This window comes from Filicampus tigris, chromosome 13 (genome assembly GCF_054856515.1).
Source record: "Filicampus tigris isolate MCC_2025a chromosome 13, RoL_Ftig_1.0, whole genome shotgun sequence".
NCBI classification, from domain to species: domain Eukaryota; kingdom Metazoa; phylum Chordata; class Actinopteri; order Syngnathiformes; family Syngnathidae; genus Filicampus; species Filicampus tigris.
The window spans coordinates 933,954-953,558 of record NC_141229.1 but is presented as its reverse complement, the minus strand read 5'-3'; the positions used below and the strand labels follow the sequence as shown (position 1 = coordinate 953,558).

The 19,605-nt window shown below is 42.1% G+C and overlaps 1 protein-coding gene and 1 long non-coding RNA gene across 3 annotated transcripts; one reads left to right on the top strand and one right to left on the bottom strand.

The window, feature by feature from the left end:
* Window positions 1-1,800: 1,800 nt before the first annotated feature.
* LOC147137027 (uncharacterized) lies at window positions 1,801-18,384 on the bottom strand. 2 transcript variants are annotated; one of them, XR_015089373.1, is made up of 7 exons: window positions 18,306-18,384; window positions 18,166-18,224; window positions 9,293-9,503; window positions 6,248-6,422; window positions 5,811-6,133; window positions 4,371-4,502; window positions 1,801-2,529 (listed from the first exon to the last, which is right to left on the bottom strand). It is a non-coding gene; the product is annotated as an uncharacterized LOC147137027 (long non-coding RNA). The 2 variants fall into 2 exon arrangements; XR_015089372.1 differs by lacking the exon at window positions 18,306-18,384 and adding an exon at window positions 5,139-5,228 and having other exon boundaries at window positions 18,166-18,251.
* On the top strand, window positions 8,663-10,934 carry noto (notochord homeobox). Its single transcript, XM_086050030.1, has 3 exons — window positions 8,663-9,223; window positions 9,317-9,495; window positions 10,605-10,934. Exons 1-3 carry the CDS (start codon window positions 8,869-8,871, stop codon window positions 10,809-10,811), a joined length of 741 nt encoding a protein of 246 aa, XP_085906156.1. The 5' UTR covers window positions 8,663-8,868; the 3' UTR covers window positions 10,812-10,934.
* Window positions 18,385-19,605: the final 1,221 nt, after the last annotated feature.

Sequence of the window (19,605 nt, the reverse complement as noted above, 5' to 3'; positions counted from 1 at the left end):
ACTGACCTTAACCCAAGAGAGCATGCAGTTCACCTTCTGAAGAGCAGACTGAAGGCAGAAAGGCGCAGAAACAAACGAGAACTGAAACGGGCTGCAGTAAAGGCCTGGAAAAGCCTTTCAGATGGAGACCGCAACTCACTCTTGCCTCAACAGCTGATGCACAAAGGTGAAGAATGCCTGGCGAAACCCCCCGCCCCCATGCATGCAGACGGCCAGTCACATGGACCCCCACCCTATCCACCAAACTGGTGTGCATGCAGACTATTGTTCTCCTTCTTTGCCCCCCCCCTTTGGGTGACTGTTAATGTATGTATGTGTGTGTGCGCGCGCGCGTGTTGTCGTACATGTTAAATATTGCATGGGGAGCGGTTGGCCGCCCATCTGTCAGCCGCCTCGCTTGCGGGGATCAGACAGAGGGAGTTATTAATCATAGATGAGGTCAGCGATTAAAAGTTAATACATGCAACAGTTATCAAAGGTAACCTTATTAAAATGAACTCCAGCAGATCACACACACACTTGGAGTGATTTCTTTATTGGTGAGGATTAATTGGGCGTAACGTTGACCTTCCAAACAGCAATGGAACTGCATCCCACCCCGCATGTTCGACTACAGGAAAACAACTACAAAAATGGGGTAATCTTTGCTACTTATTTTGCTAGCGAATGACAGCAAGAAAAGAGACTACAAAAAAGAACTACAAACATGGTGGATGCGTTTGCTACTGTAGTGACAGCCAGCAGTCTTTTGTTATAATAGAAACTGTGGAATTGGATGCCAAACTCTAATTTGTACTTCAGGAAGGAACTACAAAAATGGTGGGTCGTTTTTCACTGGCTTGTGACTAGCTATGTAACAAACTATGCAAACTCCACCATTGCATACTACACTAAATATGAGACGGGAAATGACGGGACGACTGCCACTTTCTTCCTATCTTGAAAAGGTCTTTTATATGACGTCATCTACAGGCAATTGCCCTGTTACCAAATGCGGAGCCACATAAATGGCTGGCAAACCACGAGCCACTTTCTTGTGAGGGCAGCAGTGAAGAGTACTGTACCGCCATCTGCAGGCAACATCTCAAACCGCACGTTACTATCTACAGTACTTTGAGCTGCTAAAGAACTACAAATATGGAGGAAAGCCTGGCCTCGTTTGCTGCTCAGGATTGAATCGTTGGCAATGTTGCGCCCTCCAGTGTAAATATTTGATATGACACGCACCTGAACTGACAACATCGAACGAAGCCAAAGGACAAGCATACATCTAATAAGCCAAAACAATACATTTAGAGTAAAAATAATTTTGAATTATACGGTTAGAAAGGTTGATAACATTTTTTTTACATGTCGAAATGTAAAAAGTGTTAAGATATGCTCTTGCTAATAACTGAAAATGTAAAAATACTAATGAAAAAAGGAATTCGACCAAATGTTCTTGGTTGCTGTTCCCGTTTTGTCCATAAGATGTCAGCAGACACCGGAGGAGCTGCCGTGTGTCTGCCTGTGTGTGGTCCATGTCTGAAGTTCTCACTCTATTGCAATGCAATCAAGTGCAGCGTCAGTGTGTGTGCGTGTGTGTGTGTGTGAGAGAGAGAGAGGGGAAGTGGTGTGTGTGTGTGTGCTCATGATGGAGTCCATTATGAGGCGCAAAGTGTCCTCCAGTCTTTGTTTTTGGTGCTTTGATGTGCTCTTTACATTGACATGGAAGCATACAATGCACATCACTGTAAAGCGCTGTTGCCATGGAGACATCAATGCAAACACAAAAAGGAGCATCAACATGTCTTGTTTTTATTTACACCATTTTGGGCACTAGCATACTTTTGCACATGGTACATTTGAGAGGTTTATTTATCATTTTTGTATGAGGCATTTAAGGGTATTTTAAAATGGTATCAATTTTTTATTACAACTGTAACATAACACAAAGCGGGCATGCATACTTTTGCATCTGAGATATTTGATAGTTCTTTCTTGTTTATACATTTGCAAACCTTTTTTTTTTTTTAAATGCATTGACTTATTATGTGGCAATTTGTGGAGAATTTTTAGGGATAATTTTTAATTTACCCAATTTTGGTTCCAGGTCATAGCAGTAAAATGTGTGTAATTGCTTTGTCATTATTTTCCCATAAAGCGCCTGAGGCTGTTTGTGCGATTGTGCGTGCATGTTTGCGCGTGTGCTGGGTAGCGGAAGTGTAGAAGTACTATAAGCAAACAGACAGCGTGAAGAAGGGAGAGGAAATGATGGCGCGGCGGTGCGTGGAGTGAGTGACCGTAGGCCATATCCGCTCTGGCCCAGCCCGGCCCGGCCCGAGGTCCGTGAATGCAACGCGGCCTCATGTGAGCGAGTGAGCAGGCACTTTACGGACAATGACACTCACAGGAAGTGTAAACACAGGTCAAGTGTTAAAGTCCAACCCGCCAATTCTCACCTCCATTAGAGGGGGGTGTCTGCATCAGTACCCCCCGCCAACTCCACCACTTCACAGACCCCCCTCCCAAAACCTCCACACACGGCACCTGGGACGAAAGGGTCACAAATGATTTACTCCCTGCTCAATGATGGGAGAAGAACGCCACGGATGGGATGTCATCCCTTGTTGCATGGATAAATCAGATAAAAGAGTGATTTGTATGTTTTCAAAATAGAGGTGGTCAATGAAGCTAAAATGCTACATTTAGATAGATACAGATGGATGATGTGAAAGTGCTGAATTCAAATTGAAAAAGTCAACAAAGACAATGTTACATGCAAACGGGTCCAGGGCATGAAGCTAACATGCCCAATGAATAGCCAAAGAGTAGATGAGGCTAACTTGCTAAATGAATGAAAACAGACACTGTGGATGAAGCTAACATGTTACTGAATACAGTAACAATACAGTAGACAAAGCTAACGTGCCAAATGAAAAATCGATGGAATAAAATAGTTGTGCACCAAGTTCGGTGTAAAAGTAGGCCTATTTGCAGTACATGACGCTAACTTGTTGAATTAAAATAAATACAGTGGGCAAAGCTAACACGCGAAACAGAAATATGTTTCCACGCTAAATTGAAATAGATGCAGTACAGCAAAAGCTAACATCGTAAGTGACAATATATAGAGTAAACAAAGGAAAACAGATGTCGTATACGAAGCTAACGTACGGGGGAAAAAATGCTGTGGATGAGGCTGAAAATTCAAATTGGGAATTTGGGCTAACATGCTGAATTGAATTATACGTAGTTGATGAAGCTAACACATTATACATACATACAAACATACATACATAGTAAAACAGACAAAGTGCGGTGCTAATGTGGTAAATGAAGAGATGAAACAGTACTACAGAAAGAAAATATATACAAATTAATTCAGTAGATGAAGCTAACATGCTGAATGACAGTCAATACGCAGTACACCGAGATAACGTTCTGTATAAAAGCAGATGCAGTCGATGACGCTAACATGCAAAATTAAAATTGAGTTAGGAGAATAGCTAACAACCCAAATTAAAACAGGTACACACATAGATGATGCAAAGCTGCTAGATCTAAATATATTTAATTGTTAAGCAAAAATAGATACAGCGGAAAAGGTTAACATTCTAAGGGAAAATCCGAGGCAACACGAAGCCACGACGCAAATTGAAAATACTGCGTGCTGCCGTAGATGAAGCTAACATGTGAAATGAACATCCATGCATATAAACTGTGCCGAACAAATCGCGCAAGTGACTTATTGTGGCAACCCCTGGCAGAGAAAGGCCGAAAGTCACTTCGGCTGTAGCTAAAGCTAGCATGCTAAATAAAAAAAATGTAAAAAAAGATTCCAGTGTTAAATGAAAAGAAATTAAGCTAACACGCTAAATACAGGCCACCGTGGTTGATGTGTTCTAAATGAAAAACATGTCTTCAGACATCCAGAATACACACGGTGAGTTCACGGAACGTTTCTGGAGAAGTTTAATCCCTCATTAAGTGCATAATGAGGCCAGCACTACTCCGGTGGCCCTGAGGGTACTCAGAGAGGCCCCTCGAGGGGCTCGTACAGTAGCGGGTGTCGATGCAAATGGCTAATGGCTAACGGCGGCACACGTGCAAATGCAAAGCACGCAACATCAGCATAGCTGACACGCAACGGACGCATCAACATGCACCGACGTGTCGGTGCTCTTCACACGCGGCTATCTCGCATGAAGTTACATTTTTGTAGGATTTTCACTTTTTCAAGAAAAAATATTTTGTAAATCAAACAGCACCCCAATCCAGAGGTTCCTAATATATTGGCATGGTCACAATATTACAAACAATGACTGTGTCAAAAGTGCACTCGACCATTTTGGAAGTCAAGGGTTAGTGTTGCCAGTGTGCAAGTGTACCTAATGTTGTATCCAAGTTGGGATGTGTATTGGTGGCCAGACAGAGCGGACCTGGCTGGCCTTCCATTCACAGTCGAGTTGGAGTATTCAAGTCGTCATCCACACAGGCGGGTGGGCTGTTTGTGTGTGTGCCTATTAAAAAAAAAACAAAAAAAAACTTGTAAAGGGGATTCAGAGATTTTTTTTTTTTAATTAGACTTGATTGAGGACAATTACAGAAGCGGAAAGACCGCAAACTATGTGGTATTGAATTGTGGCGATACAGCATGAAAAGTTTTCCACCATTTCACCAGTTTTACAGATTTTTGGGGGATGTGGCTAATACGGTGGCTAGTGATGCACTTTGACGTCTGGCATAAGTCAGCCCTCCACCACTGAATAAGAACATCAGTGGTTGTTCAACACAATTACGACTTGCAGTTACTCCCTAGCTAGCTAGCTACGCCTAGTCGGCTAGATTTCCTCGGTGTCAGCCGTGAGTTCACACGGGTCACACAGAGAAAGATGGGATGGATTTAATTGCACTGGAAATCTGTACCCGTACTTAAGGCAAAAGTACTTCTACTTAGCTACTTTTGCCACCTATGGCCGCATGTGGACGTGTTCAAGAGGGACGCAGAGTGCGTGTCAAAAGCGTCAGCGGGGTGACAACAATGGCAGGCTAATGATGACGATGACAGTGTTTCTCCTGGCTTTTGTTCTCCTCAAGTGACTGCAAATTCTAATTTCACACTGTTGAAACGGTGCCACAACTTTTCATGAGTGTACCTTTAAGTTTTTCACAATGTTCTTCCCTTTTCTTGCACTGGACACTTCATTAGGTACACCGGCACCATCCAGAGCCGGGAACCATGTGATCTTGACCAGCCAATCAGTGAAGACATGTAATGATGAATTAATGAATAATAAACTAATATGCCAAATAAAATAAAGGTATCATGAAAAAAAAGAAGTAAAAAAAAACAAAAAAACAGATAAAATAACAAGAAAAAATATAGAGTTAAAATTAAAATGAATATCATAATCATATACCATTATTAAGAATATAACGTAGATTTACTGATTGAAAAAATACATAATTAAGAAAACAATCATCAATATAAAATAATAGTGAAAAATCAAATAACATATTTCAAAATAAAACAAAATATTATGCTGGCACTCATATACAGTAATCATCATTTTTAAAGTTCAAGTTTTAAAAATAGGGAAAACAAATCATGGAAATGCAATACAATACACAAATATTTTCATTATTAATATATTCTTAAAATGTTTTCAGAACAAGATTGAAAAAGTACTATAATTAAAATAAACGTGACTCATTTTTTTAAACAATATGTTACAGTTTTTGTGAACTCCATTTATTCATCTATTTCAAAAAATGAAAAAGAGCCTACTCCAATCTTCCTTCATTGCAAGTAATTATGCAGCTCTGACCTCTTAATTGCATCGTTGTGGATGTTTTGCTGTCCCTCATGAAGGGCTGGCTGCGTGTGCACATTATGGACGTGCACGCGCTCGCTTGCATCCCAAACGCCGCTGATGACTTTTCAAGCTGTTTGGTGCGCGATGGCCCATTAGGGTGACGTCACACTGACCTCACTCACTCACTCACTCACTCACTCACTCATTCAGTCACTCGGTCACTCACTCACGCACGCCTTTGAATGGGCCGAGTGTATTCCTCGTCTGGCTCCAATACACACCCGACCAGCCGTCACCTCCTCCTTCAACAACTCCACCGCTGCTTCTGTCATGAACTAAAACGCGTATGAGTGCCTTCTTACAAGACAAATTTGTATCTATGTTTGAAAACAAAACTGAAAATTCGACGCGGTGGGCTGCAGGGTGGTCCCTGCACAGGAAGTGTTTACCTGCTTCGTCCGAGTGTCGCCCAGCCGCGCGGAGCAAACAGCGCGCGGAGGGCGCATGCGCACATGGCGCACTCGCCCAACGAGGAGCCGCCATGTCTGCAGAGCTGCACTTGAAAGGCCGCCTCGCTATGCCTCGCCTCGCCTCGCCTCGCCTCGCCTGCACCCGCATCAGCACCTCGGTGAGCAAAGCAAAGCAAAGCAAAGCAAAGCAAAGCAAAGCCAAGAGATCACAAGGCGCAATTAGAAGCGCAATCGCCCCGCACTGCAAACACGCCCGCACAAAAGGACGCTGCTCAACAGTTGCAATCAGCACACAAAACCCAAATACGGCCGGGCAATAATGAGGGGGGGCAAATAGGAGTGAAAGTCCAGGAGATCAAACAGAGAGCTGGCCAATGAAGACAAACTGGAGGAAGTACTTTGAATAAAGTTGAGCTGAGCAATAGCGCACTGTTTTGCATTGAGCTGAGCAAAATGGGAATACTTTTGCGACTGAATGCCAACATTAAGATGGACATGCATACTACTTTGCAGCGCTAAGTGACATTTCGTTTTACAAGACATTGCAAAACTAGTGGCAGCGCAAAAGAACTCCGTGAATAATTGACGCTTTTTTTAGAATTACCATTTCAAAAAGGAGCCTTTTTTATCCTGAAAAAAAGAAACACGACTAAGGGTTTTAAAAACGTGAATGAGCGGGGTAACGGGGAAAAATACCGCCAATAAGTTGTACTTCAACAACAAAAAAGGACTGTGCAAAAATGAAATGCTACTATGTGTATAAAGTGAAAAAAGGGGAAATGCAACAATAACACTAAGCACATTTTTATGCGAGATGGCTTGATGTGTCCCCGTGCGTATTTCGACGCTGATGGAAAAAATGTCTTGACTTTCTTCCACATCAGGGTTTTTTTATATTTTCATTTTTGTGTTTTAGGTTTGACCTCTTTGCACAATGCGGATTTGATCATTCGTTGTCATATATGACGTTTCAGAGAAAAAAAATACACCTGTTGCTGCAACCTATGTAAACCCATAACTCCTAAATATTATTATGAAATAATGAAAGTTTTCAAAATGAAAACCTGAAGTGCAATAGGGAGAAATAAAGGGCAGATTTGGAATCTGCACAAAAATTAAAAAAAAAATCTAGAAAAGTTTACCGTCTCTGATTTAAAAAAAAAACATGTACAAATTAATCGGATAAGATAAATTACACTGTAAATATATAGTGCCAAAAACTAATAAAGAAATTCACTTGGAAAATTACAGTGCGAAGTGCTATAATTCGATCAATCAAGTGCTGATTGGATAAGATTTTAAATCCTACTGCGCATAAAATACATGCAGTGTAATAACTGAAATGAAATGACTGTGCTTGGAGTACTGTAATACAATTTTAAAAAATACAATAAATAAAATACTGCAATACACAAAACATGGAAAAAACGGCATATAATTAGCACATTTGTAAAATGACTTCTGTGCAGCGCAATAATTAAAATGAATAAAAATGCAATCGTGCAATTAAAAACTCAAGAAATATCAAATGGAAAATATGGGGAGGGGGTGAGGAATAAAATATGCTGACAAAAATAAAAGAAGAAAGGCATACCATACCAGTGTGTTGCAAACGAGCTGAATATGTCATCATCATCATAATGTGCAAATGGAATGAAGTTAAGATGTCGTACTTGATGATACTTTTTTGTTCAATAGTAGAAAGAGAGGAGGGCTCAGGCTTCTCTAATGACTTGCGCACTCTTCTCCACGTAATGCAAAATATGCATCCTCTCCTCCCCAGCCCACCCCCAAACTCGCCAGCAACAAATATCAGACTTATTTGGCTAGTGTCAACGACAACATTGTGCATTGAGGTTGCAGCTTTGACCAAAAACAACAACAGAAAAACATCAGTTGGCAAATTTGACGCCTCCATTAGGCTGCCCATTGCGAGGAGCGACACCCCGGCTGCAAAACGTCACACTTTTGACTTGAACCCCCCCCCCCCCCCCCCCCACGCCCCTTCACCCGACATTGTTCTCAGGAAAGGACGTAATGGAGTATTTGTGCACAAGTTCATAGCTCCGTCGGCGACTCATTAAACGGCTAAAGTGGGAATGTGAAAGAGAGAGAGAGGGGAAAAAAAAGTGTCGCTCCTGCAAGCTCCTCGTTCGGTCACACCGGGCTGGAGCTGCCCTGCATGCGCGGGCTTCAATAAGATGATTTGCCTCTAATCAGATCATTTGGCAACATCAAGGCTTTCCCAGCGGTCGTGATTACATTTGGACTCAAGATCCATGCAAGAATTTGTAGGCCGACTAATTCTGGCTGGGAGTCAACGACCCCCCGTCCCCCTACTCTTCAAAAGAACCCCCCCCCCCCCGCCCCCCTCCTTCCTCAAAGGGTGAGGATGTTTGACAATCCCAGCTTGTACTAGTCCACCAATTAATTGGATACGTTGTCGGCATGCCGGCTCCTCTCATCTTCTGCTTGGGTAGACAAAAGCCCGACCGGAGGGGGGGTGACCGTTGACACCTCCGCGTCCGGCCGGGTATAAAAGAAGGAGGGAGGGCGTTCAGGACCCAGCGTTGGCCTCGCACCTTCTTCTTGTGGCAAGGATGCAGATCCCGAGCAGCAGAGCCACGGCAGCTTTCGGCGGATACTCGCTGCGCAATTACGCGCCGGTGCAGCCGCCGGTGCAGCCGCCGGTGCAGCCGCCGGTGCAGCCGCCGGTGCAGCCGCGGCCGCCCTCTTCCAAGTCGTTCACCATCGACGCGCTGCTCGCCAGGCCGGACGAGCGCAGCTCGGAGCGGGCGAGTCCGGCGCTCCCCTACCCGGCCGCGCTGCCCCTCGGCACCGGGGTGACCTACGCGCCCTGCCCGTACAACGTGCTGCCCGCCGGCTACTCCGCCGTCTACTGCTGCCCGCCCTTCACTTACCAGGCGTCCTGTCGCGGTGGCTTTTACGCGCAAGGTATCTTTTCTTTTCTTTTTTTTTTTTTTGGTCTCACTTTCAAGCGGTTTTCATATCACCTCGACTGACCTTTTCGTGCGAACCGTTTTGCAGCGGCGTCGATGCCCAAGGTGCACGCGCTGAAAGCCAAGGGTGGCAAGTCCAAGCGCATGCGCACCAGCTTCACCAGCGAGCAGCTTTCCCGTCTGGAGAAGGAGTTCGCCCGGCAGCAGTACATGGTCGGCTCCGAGAGGTTCTTGCTCGCCTCCGCCCTGCAGCTCACCGAGGCACAGGTCAGCAACTGCACAACACGCACACACAAAATCAAGTATGAAATAAATAGGCAGGATGTAGCGCTAGAGGGCGATAGTAAGTGCATGGGGACAGGTTCATTTCGGCAAGCTGTAGAATTGTAGTTTCGAGCGTCACAGTTTCTGCTGCTGAATATGCAATGAAATGATTCCTATAGTTTAAACAAAAAACATTGAAACTCTATAGGTGGCGCTTCAATGTGTTTCTGTTGATATGATATGAAAAATGACCTTCAGAGGGGGGGGGGGGGGATAAGAGTCAAATCAAGTCACTTTCTGTGCTGATGTGATGCATTTCCGTGTAAATCAACGGAAAGCATCAACAATTCTGCTGTAAAATGAAAAATAGCTATAGACATTGCAAAAGAAAATTGTAACTGTGTCTTTGATACAGTGGAAGTGGGAAACATTCAAAGAGAGACAGTAGTTACATACAAATTTGAAAAAGTTCAACTGTTTCTTGTTTAACATATTAGGAGATAAAGCATTTGACTATAGTGTCTTTGGTGTTGTGGCTTTGTTCTTAATTGGGGGAAAACAATGTAGTGACTTTATAGTTACATGATCAATTAGCGTTTTGCAAGAAATCAAAGTGTTCTTTTGAGTTGACATTGTAGAAGAGAAACACTTGAATAGCTTCTTTTCTTCTTCCAAGGGCCCTTTGATGTTAAGTGGGAAAACCCTAATAAGGCAACTTTGAGTGAGTAGTCCATAGTAAGCTGCCATTTCCAGCACTCAAAAATGATTTTTCACTTTTTTCATATTAACGTTGTAAACACTTTTAAGACATTCCTAATACTTAATGTCTTTGATATGGTTGAAATAGAAAGGAAGTCAAGACACTTTCAGTGACTGCTTACATAAACCGCTAAAATGCCATGATACATTGTAACGTTGTCTTTGGTATTTTGTGTTTTTGACATTAAGTGGGGAAAAAAGAGTAATTACAGTAGCAATTGTAATTTGTATGCCTTTAAAGCATGCAAAGTTGAGATTAAAAATCAAGCTTTGGCGCACTATTGAGAAGACAAAATGTGGCTGCGGGACGTCTAATGCGCATCCGTCGGTCTTGCGGTGTTTTGTTTTTCCAGGTGAAAGTGTGGTTCCAGAACCGTCGCATCAAGTGGCGCAAGCAGAGTCTGGAGCAGCAGCAGGCCAAGTTGGCCAAGCTGGGCCTGGCCGCCACCCCGCCCAAAAGCCCCGGATCGCAGGGCCACGCCGACGAAGACGAGGAGGAGGAGCTCTCAGACTCGGACGTAGACGTGGACGTGTCCGATGACGCACCTGAGCCCTGCTGAGAGCAAAAGCCCCCATCCCCCCCCCCCCCCCCCCCCCCGCCCCCAGGACAGACTCTTGTACATTCCCACCATGAATAGATGACGGCCTATTAATATTTAATAGAAGTATAGTTATATATTTAATTTTTCTCCATGCATTGCTCTTTGACCATTGCTGTCTTTGTATATTTGAATGACACGCAGAAATATATTTTATGGAATGAACTGCAGGGCTTTGTCTGGCTTTTTGATCCGATTTGATGACACTGCCATCCATTTATCCAGGTCTGTTTATTTTGGGTGTCAGTCCAATGTGGACCATCAGATGGCAGGCAGCGCACTTGATTTGAAAGACGCAGAATGACAACAGGAAATATTTCAGCGAAGTTTAGCGAAAGGTTATTAAATGTCAAATGGTCTTCAGTCTTGTTTTTTTACTTTTAATCAGGTGGCTTTGTGTCCCAATCATATTTTTGACGGCGATTTTAAAAAATGGTCTTCTAGCATTTAGCACGTAAACCTGACAATAAGCTAACATGCTAAAAGGAAATATATTTAGTAGATGAAGCTAACATACTATCGTAAAACAGATGCGGTAAACGAAGCTAACATGCTAAATGACAATAGATGACAATCAATGCAAATTTAAAATTGATATAGTAGAGATGATCTGACAAGCCAACTTAAGATAGGGTCATCTATACGTGTGTCCAAGTGGCTCAATGCAAATAGATTTAATTGTTTGATAAAAATAGATAAAGTAGGTGAAGCTGACACGCTAAGGGGAAAATCGAAGCCACGGCACAAAATGAGAATATGCTGCTGTAGATGAAGGTGACGTGCAAAATGAACCTCAACTGTGCCAAACAATCATTTGTCTGACAAAACGTGAAAAGTCATTGTCGATAAGCTCCTTCAATTGTCTGCGAGCAGTCAAAGGCTCCGCGCTCTCCGGCGCAGCCGTACCTAATAAAGTGAGCTGGGGCGGACGTAAACGGCGAGCTGCTCTCGGGCCTCCCGCGGGCAACCAGAGACACATCGGCCGCATGTGCCGGGATAAGACGGAGCGAGGACGGAGTCCATCAGAGCGGCTAATTGGTGACGCTGGAGCACAGGCGACGGAGCACAAAGGCGACACGCCGGGAAGGTTTGCATGTCGCTAATCTGCACCGGGGAGCTCTTAAGAGGAGAAACAGAAGAGACGCTCACCTCGGGGATCAAGAGGGATTGTTTGGGGCTCTCGGCTTAGGCAAACATGACTACAAACACTTTGACCACATCACACCACAATGGGAGCACGCAGGGAACCGTACCAGATACGCGACATCAACTGGATGATATCATTTGACACAACTCGCTTTAACTGAATGTCGCCATCGCTGTATGTCTGACTAACTTACGATACAACCGACCGGCTATCTATTTATATCGCTGCCTGACTCACTCGAGAACAACAATACGCGGACCTGTCCGACGGACTAAATAATCGCTGGCTTACTGTTTGCAGTATCTGCATACTAACTCAAAACTAAATACGCACTGACTAACTAACAAAGCGGCTCACAAACTGACTAACCCACTGCCTGACGACCTAGCTTGGTAACTGACGTGTTTGGGACTGAGTGACAAACGGAGTGAATAGTGAATTCACTAACTCAGCGACTGACTTTCCCATTCACTCATTTTCGTGCGTGATGCTACGGTGGCTGACTAACTAACCAACCCACTAATTAACTCCCCGACTGACAAACTTAGTGATTAATGAACTCACTCACTAGAAAACCTACCTAACTCACAGACAAACTAACTTGGTGATTGCTGTGGTAGTACTGACTTACTAGTTCGAGACTTGGTGACTAACTCCATCACCCACTAACTGGTGACCGACTAAAATTCATTCAGTAACTCACTGACTAAGGAACTCACTAACTCATTAATCAAACAACTAATTACTAATCAATGAACTCACTTTTTGCATACACTGAAAAAAAAAACAAAAAAAAAACACTTGGCTGAATTCAAAATTTCAAGACAACAAACTTCGATCCCAAATTTTGAAGTTGGGCAATTCAACAAAATATTTTGCTTATGTGAAAATTGGCCTTTCTCACATTTTCAACAAAGAAATATGAGTTTACAGAACTAATTTAACTAAAGTTCCTGTGTTGTCCCCATACTTAAAGCTGCACGTGAGAACTAACCAACATCGCCGCCATCAATGTCAACATTACATTTTGAAGTTGTTCCAACTGAAATGACTGCTTTAGAACACCAAAATACAAGTTGTTGTTTTTTGTTTTTTTTTTACAAGTGTAAACCAGTGTCAATTAGCCAACTATTGCTCTGACTGAAGAAGAGGACGGCAGCAACGATGAGTAAGAGAATCGAGTTGAATGAAAACTTAGTGAAGCAGATCGCTGTGGTGAGTCTGATCTGATTTGTGCGTTCAATCCTTCCCCCCCCCCCCCCCCCCCCTAGTGGCGCGATGAGATGACGCCCGCTATCTCAGCGTCCAGCGTAATCCCATTGAGGGAGGACGAGGAGCGGCCGGAGGCCTGGGAAAAAGTGGAGGGGATGAAGAGGATTTGGGGAGGGGGTTGGTGGGGGTGTCATGCTCTCAATTAGCAAAGGGCACCTTAACGGCTGGAAAGCAACACCGGGGGGGCCGCCGGCTACTTGGCCTCCTTCTATAAATTTGAGACCTTCTGGCACTAGAAAAATAAGGACCATGCCCAAAAATCCAAAAGACAAATGAGATCATCCTTTGCCACGCTCACTGATCTGAGCTCTCATGAGGGACGCCAACATTTTGACTTCTTACAAGTTTTACGCGATTTAAGATGATTTTTTTCCCCCAGATGTCATAATCTAAATATTACGAACAGTTAGTTGCAGCCCCAGCACATATGCAGAGTTAGTCTGCTGACGAACCTGCTGAGCTGTACTGCTTTTAAAAAGCACGTCGGCGGCGGGTGCATCCGTACCTAATGAAGTGGCCATTGACAAGGTGCTTGAATGCAGCAAAATGAAAAGGGTAACTTCAATTAGGATTGCATTAAAGAACTACAAGTTACATTAAATACATTTTGAAAACAAACTTTCGAAATGATGAAATGCAAATGTATTGTACCTAAAAAGTTAAATACAACTGAACTGAACTGAACTGAATTGAACAAATGCACTGTACTGAATTAAATAAAATGGAATCCACTGTAACAGAAGGCCCAGCTGGAACATTGAATTTAGCCTCCCCCCCCGCCCCCCCACACACACCACTAGGGGGAGCCCTCGAACCACTTCAAGAGTCTTCAATAGTCAAGAAGAAGAACAAGATATGGTGTAGCGGCACATGTGTGGGGTCCAAGATGGAGGTGGCGCATCAAGATGGACGCCGCGTGTGGAGGCGAGAAGAAGGTGTGAAAGTTCTCATGCGTCGTCAAAATGGCGCTTAGCATATTTTATGTGGCGCACTCCATCTAATAGTCATTAGCTTTCATTACCGCGTTTGAAGTGGAAGCAGGCTCTTTTGTGAGCCCGCACAATGGCCGACCACGCACGGACACGGCCTCCTACGGGGAGGGGGCGGGGACACGCCACTTCCTGACCGCTTTCAGACTGCCAGCCAATCAGCACGCGGAATGAAAGGAGACCAATAAAATGGCAACAAAGAGCAATAGAAACAGTACAATGAATTCTTTCAGCAGACAAATCAAGGGCATGTCGGTTAAATTGGCACAACATGAGTCAAATCGGACTATGGATTCCTTTTAGGTCGACGATAGAAAGTCACACTCAGTACTGAACATTTGATTGAAATGTTGTACTTGAATTGTAATTTATTCTTTGACTAAGCCCAAAAATACTGTATACAATTATTATAAGAAGTATTTATTTACATACAAATATTTGTCTCTAATGGGAGAATTTCAAAGTTCCTAGAAAATAACATGGAAGTCAAGACTTACCATTCATCATCATATATTATTATCTATTAAAGCCTGCAGCAAACAACAGAGCACAAAACCCTTTCCTTACATACATTTTAACTACATTTATGATACTCATGTTCAAATATTTTTTTCAATTATAGGGGCAAATTTAAAATCAAGTAAAATGTAGTCGATTAAAGCACAGTACAAGACCCCTTTAAAATTACATTGGTAGTGATATTTAAATTTGTCGACACATTGACATACACAGAGAAGGAAGATCCAAAATTTAAAGCGGAAGTGAACCCCAAAGTTTCCTTTACAATAATATGTTCTATGCATGCCCACTAGTCTAAACACAGCATTCTGATTAATATTACTTTTTGGAAAGATGAGTTGGGCAGTACAATCCACCCGTTTTTGTCCATTTTGTCACTTCTGTCCATTGAAAATGACGTTACAGTTGCTCAGGGCTCAGGTAACAACCAATTAGGAAACAGGTGAGCCGTGTTTGGTTGTTACCTGAGCAAATGTGATGTCATTTTAAGTCAACAGATACTGACAAAATGGCTTCCCCCTGCGATAGATAAAAAAAACTGTGGATTTGACTGCTTAAATCATATTTCAAAAAAGTAATATTAATCAGAATGCTGCGTTTAGACTAGCGGAGGTGCATAGAACATGTTATTGTCAAGAACATTTAGCGGTTCACTTCCTCTTTAAAGACAGAAATGAGTGGTTTTCACAGTATTTTAATATCAAGGTATATTTTTCTTATTGAATTGATTGAATTTGAATTTATTTCGAACATGGAGTCCAATAAACAAAAACAAAAAAACATAACAAAAATCCACAGAATAAATATTCCTAGCCCAAAAACAACAACAAAACAAATAAAACAAAACACATGTACTGCTAGTCCAAAAGGGAGTAGGAAAGAGGTCAATCTTGAAAAATATTATTATATTTATATCTAACTTTATACATTTGTTACATATATACCGTAGAAAAATCAGGATATAAAAGGAAATAAAGACTGAATCAAGAAAAATATTGTACACTTTAAGTTTGCGATAGATAGATAGATAGATAGATAGATAGATAGATAGATAGATCTATTAGGATAATGGAAATAACTTTGTAATATAATGGATATAAGTTTTTAACTTCAAACCATAGAAAACTTTTTGCCATTCTCAAATTTACTGTGTAGTGGGGGCACAAGTGATCGAAGTTCTGAATAGAATGTATTGCGATGGATGTTTGTTTAGGCCGGGGGGGGGCTGTGTGTGTGTGTGGGGGGGGGGGCTCGCAGGTTGTCGCGCAGGTGCCACAAACGCAGCGACGTGCTACTTTTGCCATGTGGTTTTAGTGGCCGCGGTGGATTTGCGCGAGTCGTTAAGCGGCTCACATTTGCATGAGTGCGCACATTAGTGCTGAGCACACAAACAAAATGGCCAATTAGGTGATTTGAATGAAAGAGACACCTCGTCGATCTCATCACTTGTTCATTCATCACTTCATCACACATTCCATCTCATCAACATAACAATGCTCTCTTGGGGAAGTATTGCGTTCAGTCGAAGTATTTCATTGCAGCTCTTCCAAATCATTCCTTGCTCGATAGTCACTGTAGAGCCGCTTTGTGAATCTTGACTAAACAGTCGATTCGCAGTAAGATTAAAACACGTGACATATAATCAATCTGGAATATGTAACTATCAGTCACCTTTTAGTCCATAATAACTTTTAGTTAGTTACGTATCCACGGAAAAAAAGGTTTCATACCTCAGTTTGACCAACAGATGGCAGCATAAACCCAGAAAACCGATAATACAACTCGGATTGTTTTGTTTTTGTTTTGCTCAGCAGGCCATAAAAAGTTCTAGGACATCTCAAAGATTTTATACAAAGTACTAACCGAATAAAATAAAATAAATACCATGCTCTCCATGTACTACCATCGTGGCCAACATTAAAACGCAGTAACGTTGTCATTTGCATCCAAAACGAGAAAGAGGTTTCATTCCCAAAATGTAGACTCAATATTAGAGTAAACCTGATCTTAAATGCAGAAAAATAAAAACTGTACTTGTAATGCACACAAGTTAAAACGAAAAAAAAAAAATTCATCAAATACATTTTTGAAAACAACCAGCTTCAAAAGATTTAATGCAAGCGTATTGTAGACTACTTCAAAGTTGAATGCAACTGAACTGCATTGGATTTATTAACCAAAAAAAAAAGTTCCCACCAATGTAACATTGTGCAGCTTGCATACTTAATTCAGTAATTTCTTCACGCACCACTAGAGCTAGAGGGAGTCCACATAGCATACTTTGAGAATTACTGGCCTCGAAGACCTGCAATAAAAACTTGGTTTAAGATCTACATTTGAGTTTTTTTTTTTTTTTTAATTCGTAGTAATTTTATAGTTAGCTATGTTGTTTGATAATTTATATTGTGCTGTGTATCAACAACACAGGATTGATTAAATCTTAATCTGGAGTCACAAATGCATATTGGTGCTACAAATACTGTTACATTACAAAAATAAAAATGAGCAAATCGTTTGCAGGGATGGGAAATTCAGGTCCAGAGAGTATCAACTGAGCTTGTTTACCTGCCGGTTGAGTAGAAGCACCTGTGGCTAAAGCCAAACTGAGGCAGGCTTTTTACTTTTTGGACCTGGATTTCCCATCTCTGACCGTTTGTGACCTTGACTTCTTTGAAAAACGCCCCAAAGTTTCTTTTGCAAGTACACTTTGTCACCACAGGGGGGCAGCTGTTCCCTCTCAAAGTCATGTCTCTCACATGTGACATCGGACTCCAAATAATTCCCCATTTTGAACGCATTGATTCATTTAATTCATTGATTTCTGTGTCATTTACGTAGATTGATTTAAATCAAGAACATATTCTCGGGTATTTGTTGAGATTAAGCGTGCATATCTTATTTTAACCGGCCAGTTCTTCAATGGGAATTATTTTAAGATCTCCCAACATTTATTTACAACATTTAACACAACAATGGCGGTAAACTATTAAAAGTTGACGAAAGCTAGCCGATGTTTAACTAAATGGATAAGAGTCAACAATGCAAAAAACATGTCAAAAGAAAAAAACATGTCAAAAGAATCAAAAGGTTAATGAAAAATTTCAAATCAATGCTCACGGTTTGATAAGAATGATATTGTTATAAGTATTTTATTTTATTTCTCTAATGTCAAACAGGTAGCAGGTGCGTGGAGCACCTTCATTAACACCTTTGTTCATTTCTTTCCCACTATATATTAATAACCTTCACACGCATCATTATATTGTGCGCATGGAAGGTGTCAAATACATTCTTATGCTTCCCTTGAGTCTGCAAACTTGAAATGGGATTATCATCACATTGTGACTACGCATTTAGAATATGTCAAATATCAAAACATTGAACTCACGTTCCAGGAAATTGTGGTTGTCCGGTCTTGTGCTGAGCTGACTTTGATTGGACTGACTTCTTAGGGAATAAACACGCACACCGGCCTTGAAAACGAAGCGTGTGAGACGGAGCAGGGCGCGCGTCAGCAGTCCGCTATACCGAAGGGAGGCGATGTCTTGTTTTCAAGTTGCACAAATGGAGTTCCACGGCGTTGATGGCAGACTCAGATTTCAGTCTGTCTTTTTGGTGGCTGCACACAAATGGCAGGTTATAAGCGGAGACCAGAGTTCAAAGCAAACATGGTGAAGCTGCATTTAGCTGTTATGCTGCAGGCAAACGGCTCGAGCTGGTTTGCCTGCGCAAGTGCAGTCAGCCCCAAGTGTAAAATGCTTTTGAATGCAGCTTGACAGCATTTTTCAAAAACAATTTCACAGTATGGCTTTTTGGAGATTTTAGGAACCTACTTTTATTCCTTTACCTTTCACTGTTTTTAAAGTCTTCTGTTAGCGTGTTTAAATCGTCAATGTATATTTCTCCGCTTTGCTTCTGAATGTCGTGAACTGTTTGTAAATGTTTATAGGTGTTGTGTCTTTGCTTGTATGAAGCACATTCAGTTGCCTTGTGTACTTTGAAATGTGCTGTATAAATAAAGTTGCCTTGCCTTTACATTTGATTTAATCGTTTAAACCCGTTTTGAAAAGGTACAATACTGTACAGTGCTGTTTTTCTTGTTAAAAAATGGTTACATTTTCTCCCTTTTTTTTTTAACAATTAAGGTCAAAGACTACTATACTGATCCGTGCTTCTTAAGTCACCAACATCATGGATTACTGCTCGTTTGTTTATACCATGGCATCTGTTGACTTTTTTTCCCCAAGTACATTTCCACTGATAATTGAAGCCCGCCGAGCTCGACAAGTTTGTCAAAATATTAGGAACAGCTCACTGTTTGGCCGTGTCAATCAAAAGAATCTTTGTTTAAGCACGAGAAGGTGTACCCAATGAAGTGCCCAGCCAGAAGAGGAACCGAACTGTGGTGCAGGTTGTTTCCTGTCACACACGTGCGCGCGCACATGAACACGCACGCACACAAACATTAACCGGCAGCAGGGATGCGCATGAGCGCGCGTGCATGCCTGCAGGCTGTTGGGAATCAAAAACGCGTTCACGTCGTTCAAATAAACAAAATAAAAAAGGTGAATTCAATGACAAAACGCTTCATTCGTCCAAAGTTGTGACTCCTAACGATGTTTATCGCGACCCCCGGGTGACGTCACTAGTGGAAATGAAATCTGGTGGTGTGATGCGTTTAGGAGCCTTTAAAGCTCTAAACGCCTCATCAACAACTTGTTTGACGCTAATCATTTTCTATTGCAACTCGCTGCACATTCCCAAGTCAATCATTAACCATCACTCGCGGATTTTGTGCCTTCACCCTTTTGTTTCCACGACCTTAAAA